Source organism: Rattus rattus, chromosome 4, assembly GCF_011064425.1.
Source record: "Rattus rattus isolate New Zealand chromosome 4, Rrattus_CSIRO_v1, whole genome shotgun sequence".
Lineage (NCBI taxonomy): Eukaryota > Metazoa > Chordata > Mammalia > Rodentia > Muridae > Rattus > Rattus rattus.
Genome location: NC_046157.1, coordinates 29854597 through 29876482, shown reverse-complemented (window position 1 = coordinate 29876482; position 21886 = coordinate 29854597). Strand labels below are relative to the sequence as shown.

General features: G+C 44.9%; 1 protein-coding gene across 1 annotated transcript in view; it reads right to left on the bottom strand.

Annotated features, from left to right (window-relative positions):
- Window positions 1–19886, bottom strand: part of Ccdc80 (coiled-coil domain containing 80) — a 33445-nt gene extending 13559 nt beyond the window's left edge. The window contains exons 1-3 of the mRNA XM_032900237.1: window positions 19076–19886; window positions 16728–18613; window positions 9318–9474 (exon numbers count right to left, since the gene is read on the bottom strand). Coding sequence (XP_032756128.1) covers window positions 9318–9474; window positions 16728–18602 — 2032 coding nt within the window. The 5' untranslated portion in view covers window positions 18603–18613; window positions 19076–19886. The remainder of the gene's footprint in view (window positions 1–9317; window positions 9475–16727; window positions 18614–19075) is intronic.
- Window positions 19887–21886: the final 2000 nt, after the last annotated feature.

Below are 21886 nucleotides of genomic sequence, written 5' to 3'. Positions count from 1 at the left end.
TTTCTATAAACAAACTCTCACCCTTGTTTCTATTAGCAACGCTAATGAAACTAATTGGTACACACACACACACACACACACACACACACACACACACACACACACACACACCATAAAAACAGAAGGAAGGCTAGTTGGGAAGAGCGAGGAGATCAGTGAGAATGGGAAAAGGTCAAAACAAGGAAACAATGCTAAGATGATCAAATATATTGTGAACATGAAAGAAATGTTACAATAAAACCCATTATTATGCATATATAAAATGCCAATGAAACTATGAAAAACAAAAATGTCCTCTGCAGTTAATATTCTAAGTCTTAAAAATCGGATTTTATCTTCACCTAGGAACTATAATTTTGAGGGGTTTGTTGTTACCTTATTTTGTTTATTTTTTTAAACAGTGTCTCATGTAGCCCAGGCTGGTTCTAAATTCACTCTATAGCTGAAGGTGGCCTTGAACTCTTATAATAATGTATCTAGTTTTTATTATTATCATTATTCTCTCTCTCTCTCTCTCTCTCTTTTCTCTCTCTCTCTCTCTCTCTGTGTGTGTGTGTGTGTGTGTGTGTGTGTGTGTGTGTGTGTGTGTGTCCATGATGTGAGCAAGTGGATGCTTACGCCATGGTGCACACTCAGAAGTCAGAGGACAAGTCTGTATCCTCTATTCTCTGTTTCCACCCTTACATGGGCCCAGGGGATTAAACTCAGATCACCAGGTTTTGAGTGGTAAGTCCTTTTGCCATCTCACTGGCCTGACCTTGTACATGTGCAAATGGTGGGTGCAAAGTTGGGCGAGAATGATGAATATAAAAGCCATCGCACTCACTCCAAACTGGCAGCCCCAAGGGTCAGCCACATTAGAGCTCAACGCCGTCTCCCCCCTTTGTCCATCCTTGTGCTCCTTTCTCCCCTAGGACTGGAGGAAGGGAGATGACTCTCCATTCACCTCCTTACATTCAACACTCAGAGAGTCGAGATCTCTTTCTCAGAAAACATGCTATAACAGATTGTGAGAAGGAAAAAGAGGACTGACTTGATCAAGTCCATACTGCTAACTAGAAGCAAAATGGCAGCAGGACTCAGACAGCCCAACATTCTCCCCTGTATCCCTCTCGGTTCTACACAGAAACACCTCCCAATCATTGGCCAAGAGGAGCCTGATTTAAAACCTAAGACAAACTTTGCTCTAACCCGCAAGAAGCTGATTTCACAGTCTGGTTTCACCTCTCAAGCAAAATGTTTTCAGAAGCGTTGGAGCCAGACATTAGAAATAAAACGTTTTACACTCTCGGGCTACTGAAAGGCTACATGTTTGACCTGAGGAGAAAAACTCTGCCAAAGGACAACAGTGAAGTCTCTGATCAAGGCTGAATCCAAGGAGGACAGAGGCAAGTGTACCACAGGGAAGAATCCACTCCCAGCCAAATTCTAAAGAAGGTGCATGTGAGGCCAGCTCCTGTCTGTGGCTGCCTGCCCTAGTCACTGTAGCTCTGCTTATCCTCTGTATTCTGTGCAAATCAGAGCTAGGCTAATAATATCCTTCAGTCTGGGAGGCAACACAGAACGTACATATTCTTAAGTTTATCCGCATCTGTCTGAGCACACTAGTCAGTCCTCATGGAGAACTCTAAGACATACAAGCAGACATTCTTTAAAGAGGTCCTATAAACTGTTAACTGTCTCCTAATACAGCTACCATAGCTCCATGTTCTGTTATGAGGTCAGGAATGGGATTATCAAAGAAAGGACTAGCCCGATGAGGGGAGCTCTTTTTCCACACTATCACAAATAACCTAGAAACGGGATGCTTGTCTGGTCCCTCATCCTTTAGGCATCCCCGTCCCCAAACCCACTGGCACAATTCTGGTTGCATTATAGTAAGTTTCTTTCTTGATGGACTATAGATACGACTACAGAGAGCATAGATAGAACAGTGGCACTTAAACATCAGCTTCAATTATAAGCCATTAATCAATTGTGTGCCTGGCAGTCTGGTCAATATCCCCACTTGTGACTACTTCCTCTCTTGGCATCCATGATTTCTTTGCCTTCCCCTAAGTTCAAGCCATGAACCGAAGTTCTCTAAGGGTGCCATGTCTGTGCTGGAGAGTGTGTAGACTGACTGACAGACGACTGACTGCATGACTGACTAGAATGTTAGAACTGTGGAGAGGTGGACTGTCGCAGGTTAAGAGATGACATTTTCCTCGGGCTATCTTTAGTTGCCTTAGGATCCACACATTCCCAAACCGTGCCTTTGACCTAACATCTCTCTGGCTATTAGTAAAACTTTCGGAATGTGCTACTCAGCAGATCTCCACCAACCCTAAAGCTCCAACTGTTAAAAGATAACATCTGGGCTGAGGAGATGACTCATGTGGTACAGCACTTGCCACGCCAGCGTGAGGAGCCCAATTTGGATCTCTAGTCTCAACATAAAAAGCTGCACATGGGAGTGAACGAGCTGCCCAGTCTAGACAATCAGCAAGCTTCAGGCTCAGTGAGAGGCTCTATTTAAAATGGCCGGGGGAGGGGGGAATGCCAGGCATGGATATGCTTGCCTTTCATCCAAGCACTCTGGAGGCAAAAGCAGACAGACCTCGTGAGTTTGAGGCTAGATTAGTCTACATATAGAGTTCTAGACCGGCACTGGCTACACAGTGAGACCCTGTCTGAAAACAGAGAGAGAGAGAGAGAGAGAGAGAGAGAGAAGAGAGAGAGAAAATGGTGGATTATGACTAAAGAAGAAATCTGATATCAACCTCTTATCATTACACAGAGTGGCACACATAGGAACATACATATACACACACACATATACACAGGCACAGACACACTGAGTCAGGCACACACACCTAGACACATGCATCCACAGAAACACAGACTCAGACACCACACACACACACACACACACACACACACACACAGACACAGAAACACAGACTCAGACACCACACACACACACACACACACACACACACACACACACAGAAACACAGACTCAGACACCACACACGCACACAGAAACACAGACTCAGACACCACACACACACACACACACAGACACCCACACACACACACAGACACACACACACACACACACACACACACACACACACACACACACACACACACACACACACACACACACACACACACACACACACACACAGACACACACACACACACCACCTGAAAACTGTAGAAGAGATTGTGCCCTGATGTACCTCACCAACTTGATCTCCTATCAATGTATTTGATAAGTACATTGATCTATGAATTTTCTTGTTTTATCACTATGAAAGCTCATATAACCTCTTCCACGTTAGAGCATGCCATTCGAGGTGACCTGAATCTATGATCACAGGCCATCACCATGAACTCCATTTTCCCCTTGAGTCAAGCACTGCACGTCGCATCTATAAATCCCTTTACCAATGCCAGGATCATTTCCCCATCTCCTGGTGCTGCACCACTTCCACATGGTCGCTTGCTGTTTTCTAAAGAGTGGAATTCATTGCCAACTTTCGTCACCATCACTAGAAATCTTCCTGTTACAATCTTTGGATCCAGATCAATCAAATTAGAATCACTTATAGTAAGGCCAAGTGAGCTGCATCTAAACAGATTTCCTAGTTAATTGCAATGCTCTCAAAGGGCAGAAAGCCAGAGAAGAAAACCTGAACTCTTATCATAGCATATAAGGCCATGAATGTTCTCAAGCCAGTGTATCTTAACTAATCTATCTATTAAGACTGCCTCCATATTCTATATGGCCTCTCTCAACACATTGGTAGTGCACATCTGGAATCACAGGAGGCTGAGGCAGGAGGGTGGCAAGTTCAAGGCCAATCTGGACTAGAGAGTGACTTCCAGCCCATCCTGGGACTCTCAATTTCTCTCTCTCTCTCTCTCTCTCTCTCTCTCTCTCTCTCTCTCTCTCTCTCTCTCTCTCTCTCTTCCTCCCTCCGTGTGTGTGTGTGTGTGTGTGTGTGTGTGTGTGATATAACAAATAGAAAATAGATATTTGTACTTTCATAAAGAAGTGCAACTACATACAGCTGCCTGCAGAGGGCAGGGGTAATGGGAAAGTGATAGGGAATGAATCAGGCATAGATTCATTGTAATGTAACATATCAACATCAAAAGTTAGTTAAAGATAAAATACCTCACTCAGTTTCCAAAATTAGCATGATATAAATTTGATTTCCCAAGGCTTCTCCATTAATAAACTCACTATGTCATTTATGGTGTTATTCCTGATTATGGGAGTTGGAAGAATCTCTCTTTCTATGTGTATGTATACACACATACACATAAAAGTCTAAATGTAGCTTCTGCACATGAGAGAAAGTATTAATTGTCCTTATGAGTCTGGCTTCTTGTGCCTAGCTAGCATGATTTCTAGTGGCATCTGCTTTCCTACGGTTTCATTTTTCTTACTAGCTGTTGAAATTTTCTGGGTTTATAGGCCATGGTTTTGTATTTGTTCATCTTTTGATTGGGAATCGCTTACCTCTCCACCACATTGTCCAGTGACTTGTTTTGCACATGTGACTTCTGCACTTTTGTCTCCCTGATTATCCGGGGTTGATGTTAACACTGATACCTTAGATGGTAAGGGCAGATGGTAGAGTAAAGATGAGGGAATGGGTGCTGGGTTTTCTAGCCCACTTAGATCCTTGCTCATCATCTACTGAGCAAACAGGAAACCCCGTGACACTCTGGACACCTGCTTACCCAGGCTTCCTGCCTTTCTAAAAGGAAGACACTGTGGTGGGTGACTAGGAAGGTCAGTTGCCAGACGCTATAACCACAGATGAAAGCAACAGTTGGAGTCAGAGGATCAGTTTTTCCAGAGTGCCTCAAAGGAAAAGCAGACTGGAGGGTATTATTATGGGTACTGATGTTGTGAGCTTTGCCATATAACATAATTTTCTTCCGGAAAAATTGAAGATGCAAAATAACCTAGACTAGAATGTGTTCTGTTATTTTTATTTGTAAATGTTAGTTTTAAAACTCATCTCTGCATACCTTATTTTTATAAACAACTTTGTCTCATATTGTATTCCACACCTGTCATTTTTTCTACCTCCTTTTTATTAATGTCCCTTAAACATTCATTCCCTCAGAGCTGGGGAGATAACCCAGTGGGTAAGAACACACACACCAGGGCAAGTATGGGCCTTAAAGTACCCTTTATGTTTTGGCCCTTAGTATGTGGAAACCAATAAAAATGTAAAAATATTTTTCAACTTTATGTATTTTCTAGGGAAATCAAATTCTTACTTGTTGTATTCTATCTCCTTCTCATTTCATCCTTTGATAAAGAATCAGTACCCAGAAACTTCTTCCTAACTGACCAATTCTATGATCTTTCAATTTGGTATATACATCAATATTCTTATGCTAGAGTGACATTTTAAATGTAAACAATTAAGAAAGACTTTATGTGTGAATCCATTTTAGTATCTCACATATAATATCCTTCTGTGTTGGCAAACCCATATGGACACTGGAATTTGCCCAAACCGTATGACTAGACTAATGTCTGAAACATTAAATTTAAATTCCTAGTGTTTGTGGCCCATAGTAGATATTCTAACTACCATTAGCAAGATGGACCAGCTGATGAGGGCGCCCACATTGTGTCTTGTCAGTGTCTGCTTTGAAGAGCCAGTAAAACTCTGGAAGAATACAGAGTATTTACTTCATATTTAAGGAGAAGTGAAGCTGCTGGACAGATCTCAGGCTGAAAATCAGACAAATCTGGGATTTGGTTCACGAAGACTAAGGCTCATGCCAAGTTTTATTTTCCCATAACCGAATCCCAGTCTTGGCTGAAAGAGCTGCAAGCCTTTCTCATGAGGGTAACCTGGGACACAGGGAGGGAAGGGCCTTCCAGGAATTAGGTGAAAGACATAAAAAGCTTCGCATCCCCCTTCAAACAAGGTCAGTGCTGTCCCTCTGTGAGTCAAAGATACAAATGGCAAGACCTGATTTTCAACATCAGAAAAAAAGAAAAGAAAGAAAGAAAGAGAGGGGGGGGATGAAAGGAAAAAGAAAACCCTCAGCCCCTACAGCTCATATTCAATCCAGATTTCTAAAAAACACCAGAATAATGCTAAAAATTTTCCAAGGCGGCACCAGATGCTTATAATATGACATACCAAGACAGATGCAGCAGATATAATGACTTTCCCAAACTCCTCTGAATTAAGGAATGGGAATGCTTTGTGGAAGAGTTGGTAGGTAGCACATTTGACACTGAGAACACCTGGCTGAAGAGGACTTTTATTTCTTGCCGCCACCGGTATGTGCTGGATTGAATGTCTATTTCCTCTCGAGACATCTGGAGTATCATGAAGCCGGCTGGCTCAAGCTACTCTGTGAAACTCTGGGAAACAAATAGTTTGAATCCTTGTTAACCACTAAATATGCCTTTATGTTTTTAGTCTCTTGGGCTTCTCATTTATCATCAAGAGTACTAATATGATCTTGCAATCTGACCAGAAAGAGGACTTGCAGATCAGCATTCTGTAATTAGCAGAAAGCAGTAACAATCGTTTTCCTGGTGACAATTGTGACAGCTCTTTGATTTCCAACTACTTGGATCAAACTACACTGATCACCAGATCGAACAGTGGTGATATGGGTAGCTGTAAGAATAGTGCCCATTAGATGCTCACAGCCAACCATTGGACTGAGCACGGGGTCCACAATGGAGGAGTTAGAGAAAAGACTGCAGGAGCTGAAGGGGTGTGCAACCCCATAGGAAGAACAACAATAATCAACCAACCAGACCCTACCCCAGAGCTCCCAGGGACTAAACCACCAACCAAAGAGAGTACACATGGAGGGAGCCATGGCTCCAGCCACATATGTAGCAGGGGATGGCCTTGTCGGACATCACTGAGAGGAGGGGCCCTTGGTCCTGTGAAGGCTCAATGCCCCAATGTGGGGGAATGACAGGGTAGTGAGGCAGGAGTTGGTGGGTGGGGGAGCACCCTCATAGAAGCAGGGGGATGGAGGATGGGATAGGAAGTTTCTGGAGGGGAAACTGGAAAGGGGATAACATTTGAAATGTGAATAAAATAAAATATCCCCCCAAAAATTGTGCCCATTATCAGCAGGGGTGTGTTTACACAGTCTTATTTCATCATCACCACAGCCTGTAAAGTGGGTTTGATTTCTTCTAAGACTTAAGAGTTGGGTTGGAGAGATGAGTCAGCCATTAAAGGCTAGGTTCACAACCAAAAAATATCCACAAGATCACATAACAGATAAATTATAAATCTGGATGTGGATCCACTGGCCTCCTGAACTGTTTCGCCCCCTTTGGTTTATCTGATTGGTGTTTTTATTGCTTGAGGCAAAATATCACTATGTAGACCAGGCTTCTCAGACTCAGAAAGATATGTCTGCCTCTGCTTCCCAAGGACTGGGATTAAAGATGTGTGCCACCATATCAGGCGGCTGGAGTTGACTAAGGACATTATTCTCTCCCCCAGACAAGCACATAGCAGAGGGATAGAGTATAAAAACAAGTTACTAATATGTAGTAATTTATGATGAGTCACAAGGAAGGATGCTATCTATGTACCCTTGCAGCCACCTCAGAGGATAGCGAGCTAAGGAAGAGAATGTATAACTGAAAATGTGTAGCCACGTTCCAGACAGCTGCTGTGTAACACTTGCCTATGCTTACACCACTATATTTTACACTAAAAGATGTGTGAAGACGAGAGATTGTATGTTAATGGTTGTGGTTACAATTAAACGTGAATGGTTTAGAAAACTAGTCCATAGGCAAATTGAGTTGACATAATTGGGGCAGATGGGTCATTTGTACCAAGATCCTGCATCAGAAAAATCTGAGCTATGCTAATATTAATATTAGCATTAATATTAATTAATAGGGGAAATATCTGTATATCGTTTCTGATATTTTCAGAAGAAATGTATTATATGGGAAATATAGAGGACAATGAAGATAAAGAAGAATAAATCCAGAGAACTTTAATTACAGCTAAACAACAAAAGCAGTAAACCATGTTTAAGGAAAGATTTAAAAGAAAAGAAAACTTTTGGTGAGAAGAAGGGTTTCAGTGGGAGAGGGAGGGGTGTGAGAGAGAGTAATTGGGGTAAAAATGACCAAAATAACACACACGTACACACACACACACACACACACACACGTACACACACACACACACACACTCACACACACACATACAAAATGTACAGACACACATACACAACACTCACACACACGTACACACACACACAAAATGTACAGACACACAAACACAACACTCACACACACGTACACACACATGTACACACACACACACACACACACACATACACACACACACACATATACACAACACTCACACACACACACACACACAAAAATTGTCACAAAGAAAGTTTTATAGATAAAAGAACTATAAAAAAAAAAAAAAGCCCATCACCTCTGGTTCCAGACTTCTGAGTGTAAGACTGGACTAATCAATAAATCTTGCAACCCGCTCACAGGAACTGCTACATACTTCACCTCGGCTGCGTGAGGCTGAGCTGTGCCTCATGCACCTCATACACTTGATATGAAAACTTGTGAAAATGCTAACATTCAGCCAAATTCTTCTGCTCTCCCAAACAACTTGGGAGAAGTTCAATCTACATTTTCAATGGCTCTTTAGTTAGCTCAACAGTTTCCAATTCTAGATAATTCTCTCTTCCGGCTTGCCAGCATCTAGATAATTCTCTCTTCCGGCTTGCCAGCATCCAGGGGTCTGGCAGGTCCCCATGCATGCTGAATCAGCAGTAGCATAAAGTCAGTAGGCATGTCAGCTGGTACTTCTCACAACCAAGAGGACCCAGGAACCAAGAGAAAAGGGGCCATATACTCTGATTATCCCCAATTATGTGATACATTTCTCATTTCCCTACGCCTTTCATATCTTTGTTTTAAAGTGCTAACATCTTAAACCAGAATGTTCCTGGTTTGGCTGAATTGGCAGGAAGGCAGGCAGACATTCAGACAGCCAGATGATTGATAGATGATAAGATAGATAGATAGATAGATAGATAGATAGATAGATAGATAGACAGCATGTCTGTCACCACAACCAGAGGACCCTCCAAACATCCCATTGTTTCTTTTGACTTCCTCCAACGACCCCCTAATACCTCTCCCATAACAACTGTTCCACCATAGAGAAGAGGCAAAATAAATAAATAAATAAATAAATAAATAAATAAATAAATAAATAAATCAAAACAAACAAAACCAACAAAATGCTGAAGAGCACCTAGCTGGAAGTGGTCAATTTTCATGGAGCTGTTGTTGACAGGACCAAATATGGTAACCACAGAGATCCTCCTGGTGGCCATCTTGCAGAAGCTCTCCAGATACTCATCCCGCTGCTGCACGTACATATTGTTCTCAGCCTTGGGAGTGGTGATCAGCTGCAGGCATGGGAGGACAAGCAAGTATTAGTTCATAGTGCTCCAGTCACGACGAGGCCAAATCCAGAGACAACCAAGAGCAGAGAGCGCTTAAACTGTGTTAACTGCTCTCTTAGGCAGTTGCATAATCAAGACCCAAACCACCATTTTGGCAGTCTTCTTCTTCTTCTTCTTCTTCTTTTTTTTAAAGTAAACTAAAAACTAGCCCAAATAGTTTAGATATCTCTATTCAGTTCTCTAATTGGCCCTCACTTCGTGTGTACCATGGCTTTCCTATTTGTGGGCACACAGAAGTATTTATTCTTCAAGTCTGTCACGGTCCATGAATATCTGACGTGCAATAATTGTCTGCCTTCCCTCATGTAGATCTATCCTAACGAGTTAGACCCTGGATAGTTCCATCATTTTCTCACTTCCATAATGTTGGCAGAGTTTCACAGCCAGGCCTGGCACATTATGGGATAGAATTTTTATGACGGTGCTTATGACGGCTTATGGGGCCATATATTGCCATGTAGATGATATTCATTGTCACACTGGGCCCAAGGAGGGGATTTGGGTACTCTATTCTATCAGATGGCTCTAACTCACTTATTTTAGCCTTCTTTTAACCAGATCTGGGATTTTTTTTAAATCCATGTTTTATGACTCTTCTGGAGAAAAGACACGCAGATATTTTGATCCTGAGCCATCTGAGAAGCTGTATTTCATTATGGTTCAGTTAAAATGAGTAGTCTTTGATTATTCTATTTATGAATATATGCACTGTGTGTTTATGCGTATGTACGCACGCATGTGCATATGCGTGTATACGTGTATGAGTTTAGTTAATTATTGAGGTTCTCCTGCATCCTCAAAGAGTGTCTACCCTAACACAAAAAATCTCCGATCCTCTGGCCATTTAGTTGCCTATTTTGGAGCCTTCTCCAATGTCACAGATTTTCCAAGCTGAAACCAAAACTCTCACCCACGCTCTGAGAATGGGCAGGCGCATGCTGCTTGCTCTGGCGGTGGGAAGCCACGAGGCGTTTTCTGATGGCGGTCAGGTCCTTCTTGATCCTTCTGAACTGGGAAAACTCACAGGGCAGGTGTCTGCAGTGAGGTCCGTCCAGACCCCCTGTGTTGGCTCACCCCTTGCCTCAGAGACAAGCCCACAGTTTCTTAATTTTTTCTGTAATATTTTCTTGCATTAAGCCATGTTCAAATTTAAAGTCACTTTCCCACTTACCCACCAAAAACTTTCGAGCTCTTTCTAAAGTCCGTGTTCACAAGGTTAGCATTTCGGGTAGGAGGAGTTACTATGTCAAATATTTTACCAAAAACAGCCAGTAAATTGGGCTCTGGGTTTATCTTGCTCTTTATTTTTCTCCATCAGACTTGTTTATTGATGCCTACTAGAGTTCCCTGATGAAATTTTTGTGCTTGACAAAATACTCCCTCTGGGAATTTAAAATGCTTCTGGAAGCCTATGAGTGGAACACTAGCAAAGGTTTTTGGTTTTGCCTTTTAAAATGTTTTTTTCTTAGCTCATCATTTTAAGCAGACAGGCTCCGGTTAATTTTGATTTTGTGTTTTATGCCTGTTCAGATGGTCATATTGGCTATGAAATATGTTTTAATCTCCATGAGAAAAAGTATAAAAATTTCACCCACTATCTAGAATATATTCGTTGATTCAGACTTAGTCTTAAAAAAAAACAGGGTGGTTCTAAAAAAATACACTGATCATATTTTTGGTCGTTGGTTTGTTTTTTAGTTAGCTACATGTTTGATAGGGAAGGATGAATTTTGAAATTTTATTTTAACTTGACATTTTTTAAATTTTTCTTTTCTGGCCTGTCTTTTGCTTATAATAGACCACATGGAATGAACAAAACGTAAAGCAGTGAAGACAAAGATAAAAAGGTCAACTGCTCGTGATTTTGGACTCCCAGCCCATATTTAGAATATATCCTAGAGAGTCCGAAAGCACAGCTTCCCAGACACTGGACGAGTGATAATTACTGTCCTCTCTTATCCATACATAGGCGTCATTTCATCGTCTCATGCTTCGTCATGGAGCCCTGAGGTCCACGACCATATTTTAGGAGTCCTCAAAGTCTCCTCCAGTCTTCCCCTCCTGGACATGTATAATTAAGAATTTGAGACAATGTGTAATCTCAGAGATGACCTTTCTCCCCTGCATGGCAGCGTCTTCCACCAATGTGTACAGCAGTACCAGGCGATGGGCGACCACTAACATTCTCAGAGAAACAAAGTCCTCCCAGGCTTCTCTTAATCTGGAGCTTTTGCCCAGGGATGTTTTAACTCACCAGGGAGGTGATGCTCATGTCACACGATTGGCCTCCTGGCTTCTGGCCATGCAGGCTCTCCCCCTACGGTTATAGGCTCTCTTGACCCTTGATATCAGACCGATCTCAATCATGAAATAAAAGCAACTTTAGGCAGAGTGGTGCAGAAGAAAAACTGATGCCCACGGTCAAAGTGGGAGGCCCGGCATTTTGTCTTAGTCCAACCCCTGTATATCGTGTGGCCTCTCACGTTTGTCATCCTTGCCACAGAACAACCTCTACACCCACTTCATGGCCAGGAGTTGAGTGATGCACACAGATACCCGTACAGGCATCCAAGCACGTGTGTTGCCTTTGACTAGTTCATGCTGTCTCCTCCTGTGTGTGTTTGCCCATGTCCTCCAGCCTCCTACACTCTCCCTACTACCATGGCTCAAACACTCACTGCTTTTAACTTCAGTTCTAGTAGTCTGTACAGTTCGCATGGGATTTTTTGTGTCTCTTTTATAACTCTTTTTAGGTAGACATCGTGTTTCTTAAGACATCGAGGTCTCAGACTCTGCCCCTATCCTATGATCCACACCAGCGGGCTCGCATTCCTCAAGCTGCAGAGATCAACCCATCCATCAGAGGCAGGGGAAACTCAGAAACATGAGGATCCCTGTCTATGACTATCTAGGCAGAGCCCATAAGCCAGATGGGAAAACCTTCTCCTTACACTTAATCTGCTGATGGACGGGGTTTGCACAGGGAGAGAGGAGCAGCTGATCACCTGACATGTCTGAGCCTTTCCCTGTGCGTTGTCCTCTCTGTCGCATCCATTTTCTAGCTTGGCTGCATTTCCAACAGTGCTAAAAATGAAAACTGTTCCCAGTTTCCTCTTCCTAGAAAGAGCTCCCCAGCACTCCCCAGGGGATGGGCCTGTCGTTTGGCCTCTGGCTAGCTGGGTGGCAGTCACTCAGGGCATGGGTCATGAATTGAAGTGTGCAAGGTCTTACTTGTGTTTCAATGGTGTGCTGGATCAGTGAGTCTTAGAGGAGGATTAAGCCTGGTTCATAAGTTAAGGGGGCAAACAGGAACCAGAAGATACTGAGAAAGCTTTTGGAATACATTAAGTCTCCGCTTAGTCTAAGTAACATGTTAGGCTCAAAACACAAGATTTTTAAGAGGATTCCATAAACTAACTTTCTGCCTTGTAAAACAGAATCCTAGAATCCTTTGCTAAAACTAAATCAAGTAAGCAGATTGCCACCTCCATACCCAAGTCTCCGAAGCAGCGTTGAAAATATTAACCCACTTGAATTATGGGGGACTCCATTGCCAAAGGAAGCTAAGATGGGAGCCTGAATCCATGTAGTTCAGCATATCGATGCTCCCTGTGAGCTGGCAAGTAGGGGATCCCAGAGCCACTCAATGATTGTCTGTTAGCTATCCTCCACAACGACCAATATTTTAGCGATGAACAGCTGTTCATCCTCTCTGTAGGCAACCCCAAATGAACAGTAAGCCGTCTGAAGGAATAGGAAAATGAACTCAACTATTTTACCAACTGCCTGGGAAGTCAGAGTCTGGAAAGCTTGTGTCCTAAGGACAGTGACTCCACATTTGCACTTTTTACAAAATGTGACTGTTTCCTCACTAGTTTCAGAAACTCAAAGTACAAAATGAAGTTTTACAAATGCATATTATTTATTGACTATATGCGGGGAGAGTGGGCGTGTGATGCACGTGGAGGTAAGAAGACACATGCTCACTCCCAATACTGGAATAGAGACTGGACTACCCCAACAATATGGAGGTAAGGGTACTCATACTCATTTCCAATACTGTCAGAAGAAACCAGCATCTTGGGAATTGGTTCTTTCCACCCTGTGGAGCTTGGAAGTTGAACTCAGGTTGTCCAGCTTGGTAGCAGGCCCCTTGACCTGCCAAGCCACCTCGCTAACCCCAGAATGAAGTTTCAGACGTTCATATTTGTTAACGAGTAGTTTTACTCCCCAGTTTTCACTTCCTTGGTAGCATATACCTAGCGAGACTCATACTCAATGGAAGGGAGGTTGGAGTGTGGATTGAGTTCGAAGTTGAGCAGATACAAGGTCTTTGTTACATAAAAGTTACACACCTTGGGTGAGCATCTCACTAATCTAAATTCCCACTCTCTCATCTGGGAAAGAGGGTTAATAAATCATTCCATGTAGGAACTGTGCCGACTAAGCCATGCAGTCTCTACAGAGGTCCTGACTGAAGAATCTACTCTTTTTAACAGACTAAGATGCAGATGACTTAAGGGATTGAGCTCTGGTCTAAGAACAGGACCCCTGGATCTCTCTGCAATACACTTGGAGGCCTTGAAGGAGTCATTTGCTTAACCAGGACTTACACAGTCGCTGCTACGGTTTCCCTAAGTAATTGGTTAAATAGCAGCTATGGGATGTTTTTGCACCTAAAGAATGGTTTGGATGAATACAAAACACCAAGGGTTTTACAATAAATTTGAGTCAGGGATCCAGTTACCAAAAAGCTGGAGAAATGAGGAAGAAAATGCACACCGTTTCTTGGAATGCAACCACACTCATAAATTGAGCAACTGAACACACCGGGTTAAGCTGAGGCTAGAAGTGAAAGTTCTCCCGCCTTACTTTCACAGCTCTGAGACTGTTAAGCCTAATGAATGCTAATTAACTCACTACACTTCCTGAATAACGTCAACAGAGTTGGAATGGAAAAAGTGAGTTGGAAGGGATTAATGCACCAGGAATTAATGCCTTTCACCCAGAACCATTGATTTGATATCAGGGTAGTTCCATCTTGCCTCTTCTACTCCATTTTCCCCCCTCCTACATCATTAGCACTTCAGAAAACACACTAGTGATATGATCAGCTGTCACACACAGGCCTGACAGATGGAACCTTATCCTGCTGGGATTTTCTTTCTAATAACAAACCTGATTCTCTGGCTAGCTCCAGAGAGCCAACATAGGCAGAGGCGATCCCAGCTGGTTTCTGTTTTGCCTCCTATGACATCAGCAGAAGCTGTCCTTTGAGTTTTATTTGATAACAATTTATGACCAGGGATACTGTTAAAAGCAGGGGAGCCCCAGCTGGGCATTCCGATCTCTAACAGAGAGAACATCGAACAGGCAAAAGAAGAAGAAGGCACGGCTAACATCAACAGTGGAGTATGAAAACCTCTTTCTTTTGACTCTCACTGGGGCAATGAGAGTATTTGTCAGGCGGGCCCACAATTGCAATCCTGACATTTTACCCTCGGTTACTTCTTTCTGTTTGAAATCCAGCAGAGGAACACTCTGCCTGCATTGTTAGCTAATTGGACAGAATTGGGTGTGAGGGTGTTTTAGTGGGCTGGGCAAAGGCCCAGGTACTCAAGAGAGCAAATCAGCCCAAGTGTTAATGCTTTCCCACGCCCCCAAGAGAGCAGCTTGGCTCTGTGGATCCCAGACAAACATTCAGAAACCTGCTAGAGTTCTACTTTGAAACCAGTGATTCTTATGGCACGGACCAGAACATTTCCATTTTGGTTTATGGATTCTGGGAATAGACAAGTGGCTGTAAAATGACTAACAGCTAGCCTATCAGATGATAACCTAAATTTGTACAAGCACTGGCTTAAAATGCCATCAACCTACAGAAAGTACCAAAGGGAGTCTCTTCCATTTCTCCCCCCTCCCTCCTCTCTCTCTCACTCTCTCTCTCTCTCTCTCTCTCTCTCTCTCTCTCTCTCTCTCTCACACACACACACACACACAGAGAGAGAGAAAGAGAGAGAGAGAGAGCTTTGTTCTAATCTCTAACATCACTACTGACGGAAACTAAAAGAAAATTCAGACGTGTTCCACCCAGAACAAATTCCACAAAGGCATCTGCCCTGCTGAACATGTCAAATATGCATTTAAAACTTCCGAAGCCACTGCAGATACATAGTCATCAGAGTCTCTCTACTCGATCATTTATCCAAGTTTAGGCCACATTGGACAAACCAAAAGACTCTTGAGAAACACCCTAGAGAACAGTGCCTGTCTGGCTTGCGAGATGAATGCAGGCCAAGAGTCAGCTCCTGGGTTCAGAAGAATGGGTGTGGTCCCATTGGCCTGACATGGCTCCTTCAACCAATATCTAAGAAAAGCCTCACCCAGCATGAACTTGCTGATCTTTGTTATGTATTATGAGTACCATATTAAACTTTTTCTTGGCAGTCTGGGCTCACACCATGATGTTAAGAAGCCAAGGTTAGGGTAGAAATCTTGGAGTTCTGGGTACATGCAGAAGGAGTCATAAATAGGAGAAGCCATGGTTCCTTCTTTGATGAGGCAAGACCTTCCATTTAGGCTTGGCTTATTCCTGCCTAAAACCTTCTTTCAGTTTATCTAGATCCTATTACAATTTCACAGACAGTGGCAAGTAAGGCCCAAAGAGAAGGTTCCTGAGATGAATGGACATACCCAGCATTCGTGGTACTCATTACACCAGGCAAAACAGAACTGAGGATTGAGTATCTCCTTTCTCCACATGCTCATTTCTGAAACTGACATCTGACTCCAAATTCACCCAAACCTCTGGGGGACTAGAAACCAGAGCAAATAACTCAATCCAATGTCACCCTGAGATTCTGTCTGCTCTTTCTACTAATTGGGACAGCAACAGAGGAGGCAGCCTTCCTGCCGAAAAGATATCAGCCCGTGTGCTTTAAAAGCGTCTCTGAGTTTCACCACCACCAACTCACTATGTACACCAGACTGACCTTGAACTCACAGAAATACATCTACCTCCGCCTCGAAAGAGCTAGCGTCAAAAGCACGAGCCACCATGTCCTGCCCCCAACCTTCCTGAACATGAAGCAGACTTAGCCCCAGTCTTTCGTCCACGAAGTGATTTCACGTACACAACGAACACGCCAATGCCCCCACCTCAGCACACAGAGGAAAATGCCAAACAGGTTACTTACGAGGAGTCTTCGTTTGCCTTCGAAAGACCCCAACAGGTCGGCCACTGACTTCCTGGGATTCGGAGCGAGATGTTTTGCGGTGGGCTTCTGATAGTCGTCCTGCTCTGTCTTACCTGCCTTTTTCTTCTTACTCTTTTCTTTCTCCTGCTTGCTCTTTTTCTCAGCTTTCTTCATTTGCTTTTCGCTCTTGAGTAACTTGTCTGATTTTGCACTCTTCCCCTTTTTTTTCTTCTCCTTCTCGGGTTTCTCGGGCTTTTCATGCTTTTTTGACTCCTTGGCATTCTGGGAGGGAATGTTATCCACCTGCAGCTCCTCCTCCCCCTGAGAGGTGGTGGGCCGGCTGAGGTCGTACTTAGCTTCATACTCATTGCTGAGAATTTTCTCCTTCTTTTTGGGCAGCTTCCCCTTTATGGGCTTGTGAGGACCTGGCACCACATTTGGGTCCTGATGGCCATGTTCTCGTTTGTCTGTCCGGTTGTCCCGGAAACGGCTTGTGCCCACAGCTCTTGTGCTGCCCTCCCAGAGGGTGGTAGGCGGGGTGGCTGTGAAGCTTCCATAGTTGGTGGCTTTGTTGGGCCTCCTGGTGGCCTGTGGCTTTTCTCTCTGTTGCTCCTTCCGAGGTAGAGGGTAGAGCTGCTCTGAGACTGAGGGGCCCCTGACGGTGGTCATCTCAGCTGTTGCCGGAGGCCTATGGGAGACTGAGAAGGGATGTAGCCGAGATGTCCAGGGCCTCTGGGTAGCTGGATAGGCAGTGGTAGTTGTAGGTCTTACAGCTACTGTCACCACCCGGGATGTGGCCCGAGTGGCTGTTGTGACCGGAGCAGGAGGAAGCGTGGTGGCCCTTGGAGTCGGGGGAGGTTGAGGAGTGGCTGCCTTGGTGGTGGTCTGCTTTCTTGGAGGCTCTCTAGTGGGGTGGACTTGTGTTCTCCTTGGGTCCTCTTTCCTCTTGTCACTGCCCAGGCCTGTGCTTCCTCCTCCACCACCGCCATTGTTCCCTTCCTGGACCACATGGCCCTCTATGCCCGAGGCCTTACACTTTTGGACAAAACCCTTCTGCCTGATTTTCTCAATCCTGCGGATGGGGCCTTGATCAATAACCTCATACATGGCTTCCAGCCTGACTGGGTAGGGGTAGCGCTCCTCCACCTGGAGGGTCTTTTTCAACAGCACCATGCTAAACTTGCCCTTCTCCAGTTTCAGGAAGCTCATCAGCTTCGGGATGAGATTAGGGTCCAGAGGCTGCTCCAGGATCTGCCCCTCACTGGTGATCCTCCGGACCTTCCCCCCTTCCTCCCCTGCCTGGTGGAACAGCACAATCTGTTGGATGTGCCTTTCTGCCAGCTCACAGTACACATCATCCTTCAGGAGGCTCATCATGAGGCGGTAGTAACCCTCTGAGGCATGAGGGGCTGAGATGACCCACACCCTGTTCTTTCCTGCAAAGCTGGCCAGGATATTGGGAGAACTGGATCCAGAGGGAAATCGCAACATTCTTGTCCGAGCAGAGGACCCCTCATCTCGGACCATCTCACGCGCGGAGCCCCTAGCTATGGGTTTCAACTCGGGTCTGACTGGGGCTCCATTGATACCTGAGGGGGGCGGTCTCACAGTCGGGTGAGCTAATCTCAACACTGGTACACTCTTCCTCCTTTGGAAAGGCTGAGGATTTGGTTCTTCCTGAGTGGATTTCTCAACTCCACCAGACCTCCCAGTGTGCCTCAGATATCGAGCTGACCTACTGCTGATTGGAGAAGCCAAAGGTACTTTCCTTCCTGGGCGGCCATCGCTATCCAAGGCAGAAGACTGAGATGCTGATCCACACACCAGCCACATGGCCAAGAGCATGGTGAAGTGGGGTCCCATTTTCCACGTCATTGTGTTATCCACTTGGGGAAGTAGAGGGAGCATAATACAAAAATAAAAATAAAATAAAATGAGAAGGGAGAAAAAAATCATTAATTGCAAACAGAGTTGGGCATTCTCTCTCTTCTCTCTCTCTCTCTCTCTCTCTCTCTCTCTCTCTCTCTCTCTCTCTCTCTCTCTCTCTTTTCCTGGCTAAGGAGAAGGACAGGGGGTAAAGAAGAAAAAGGAGGGAACGCGGAGGAGAGAAAAAGGAATGAGAGCTTCTCTCACGCTGCTGTGATTGTCAGTGCTTAGCCGAGGCAATCGTTAAGCAGGAAATCCCCCTTTGCTTCCCAGGCAGCCGGCATGAGGCACGCCTGCTCTGCCTAGGCTGTGCTCCGGATGCACCAGAGACCGGGTAAACGGAGCATTCACATTATGAGCACATTCACACTTCGTGCAAGCAACAAGAGACAAACACCAGAGAGCAAAGTTTGCACACTTACACAGTGGTTCATGGAGATGGCGTGCAGAGGCTTTTAAAAGAAACTTGAAGGTTGGTCCCGAGGACAGTTTCCTAGGTGAGATCGTTTCTCCTTCCTGCCCTCAGTCTCCTTGTGGAGGGTGAGCAATACAAAAGGGTATGCTGGGCTCCTGTCTGCAAAGCCGCCCCGGGGAGCCCAGTCTGGGCTGATTCCTCTTTCTGGCTGTCTTTTACCTTCTGGTCCAGTGGGATGGGGTGACGGTTGCTGTCCCTGGGACTGTTTGTATCTCCATTTGTCTGCAGTCCTCCTGGATCTGTGTGAGCCGGTCCTTGGCTGCCACAAAGTTTTTCCTAAAAGTGAAGTCCTAGTGAGTGCTGAAGCTCGCTCTTCCCTTCTGTGGAGTTCCCAGAACTTCTTATCACCCTTCCCCTCCCGCAGTCTGGCTGAGCCCCTTTGTTTCCGAGCTTAAAAAACACTGGGATTAATATGTTTTCCAGGCTGAGGGAAAACAGAGGAGTGTGAACGTGAAAAGGGGACAATTTCCCCCTTTCCTTCCGTCTCTCCTCCTTTTATTTCTCCCCACCTTCTTTTCTCCTTTTCCCCCCTTCTCCTTCTATTTCTTCCTCATCTGGATTCCATCCCAGACATGTCAGGGCTACTTCAGGTTTGCTCCAAACCAAACTCAAACAACAGCAGCCACTGGAAATGGAGAAAAATTCACTAAGAATTTAACAGATCAGCAAAACACGCCTCCTTCCCCCTTTTCAGTGCATGGAGAGTCCGTGAACCTGGCGAGGAAGGAGAGGGTTGTACTTAGGCTGGGAAAAGTTTTGAAACTCTACACATCACCGTAAATCACTTCAGAATAGGATGACCGACCGAGGACTTAACCCCTTCCATACCGAGCCATGGGGCGGGGCCTTCTTTTCCTGTGGATTCTCACGCTATCAAGTTTGAACTGGGGCGGGGGCGGGGGGAATCCTCCCATTGCTCCATCTGACTGGGTCTCCTAGAGACAGCCGCTCATTTGGGCCACAGAAATTGGTGTTGCACACCGAGGCAGTACGCATCTATTCATAGTTCCACGTGTGTATTTTTATCTCTTTCTGCCTGTTTCACGCTTTGAGTTTTGGGGTTGGAAAAGCCCATGGAAAACATGACTAAGTTGTTTCTATATTATGCTAATTGGGGCTCGAGTTACTGTGTTCTTGGGATGTATTTCTCCTTGGGATGGGTGGAAGCTGGTAAAAGGTTAGCAATGCAGGCAAAGGCTGCTGTCTCCTGAGACTGAAGTTGGACATTACATCAGAGAATGGGCATTCTGGTTCACAGCTTCTCTCTCTCTCTCTCTCTCTCTCTCTCTCTCTCTCTCTCTCTCTCTCTCTCTCTCTGTGTGTGTGTTATATTATTCAGCTCCCCAGATGCTTTAGGAATCTAAAATCCTGAGTCAGGCCCTAGAAGTGGCTTGTATGCCTGGGTGGGGAGATGGCTCAGCTGGTAAAGTGTTTGCTTCTTGAGCATGAGAACCTGAATCCCCAGCACTTACATAAAAACTGGGCACCGAGGCTGTAAACCCACCACTGGGGAAAAGAAGCAGAGGCAGGTGGATCCCTGGAACTCACTGCCCAGCCTGTCTAGCTGAATCAACAAGCTTCAGGTTCAGTGAAAGCCCCTGCCTCAAAAAAGTAAGGTGGAGGGGCTAGTTAGACTCACTGGTTAAGAGCATTAGTGGTCTTTTGAAGAGGACCTGGATTTGATTTCTAACACCACATGGTGGCCCACAGTCATCCAAAGCTACAGTTCCTAGCAATGTGGATCTTTCTGACTTCTATACTCACCAGGCTTGCGCGCGCATGCGTACACACGCGCGCGCGCGCGCGCACACACACACACACACGCACACACATACACACACACACACACACACACACGCACACGAAGGAAAAGCTTGCATACACATTAAACAAATAAGGTAGAGAGTGACTGAGGAGTATAACTGGTGTCAGCATCTGAGCTCCACTCCCTGCTATGTGTGCACACAGGTGAATATGCACAGACACACATAAGACACACACCCACACAAACACACTCACACAAAGAAAAAGTTGTATCAGGCTCTATGCGAGAGACTGTGGCAGCTTTCCCACCCACCTTCTGGGTCTGCCATGAGAACTCAGCTTCAGGGGAGAAGAGAAGACATCTCAGGTCCCATGGGCATTCCTCCCATCCTCTCCCAATTACTGTTAACTGTCCACAACAGTGGCAACCCAGGGTCCAACGAAAACCCGTGAACTAAGCCAGACAAATGGCTTCTCTCAATGGGTGAAAACCTCATCCCCAGTTGCATCCATCCCTCAATCGGCTCCATCTTTCCCAGTTCCATGCGCCTTCCCTGCACGTAAAGCTCTGAGCAGAGAGGTAAGGAAATTCCTGTGGGTGGTGTTGAATGTAGCACTCTTATCTCATTGTTCAGAGTGCACAGGATACCACCAGGCAGGAAGGATGTACAGCATCACAAATCCAAGCTCATTCAGACTATAAAGTTCATCAATGCCTCGCGCCCAGTAACAGAGTCTGGGTGTTAGTTTCATTCTTTTCTGGTATGTTCCACACTGCCCTCACCGAGCCGTCTCCTCTTTCTTGTTGCTATTTTCTTCTGATTTCCCCTGATGACAACAGTTTACTAAGTATTTTCATGGGCTTGGCACTTTCATAGACTCTGTCATTTAACATACCTGGGAGGTAATAGGATGACTCCCCTCCCCAATTAAGGCTTGGCAGAGGCTTGGGATGTTTCAATACATTTCTTGTTATCACGCAAATGATTAAGTG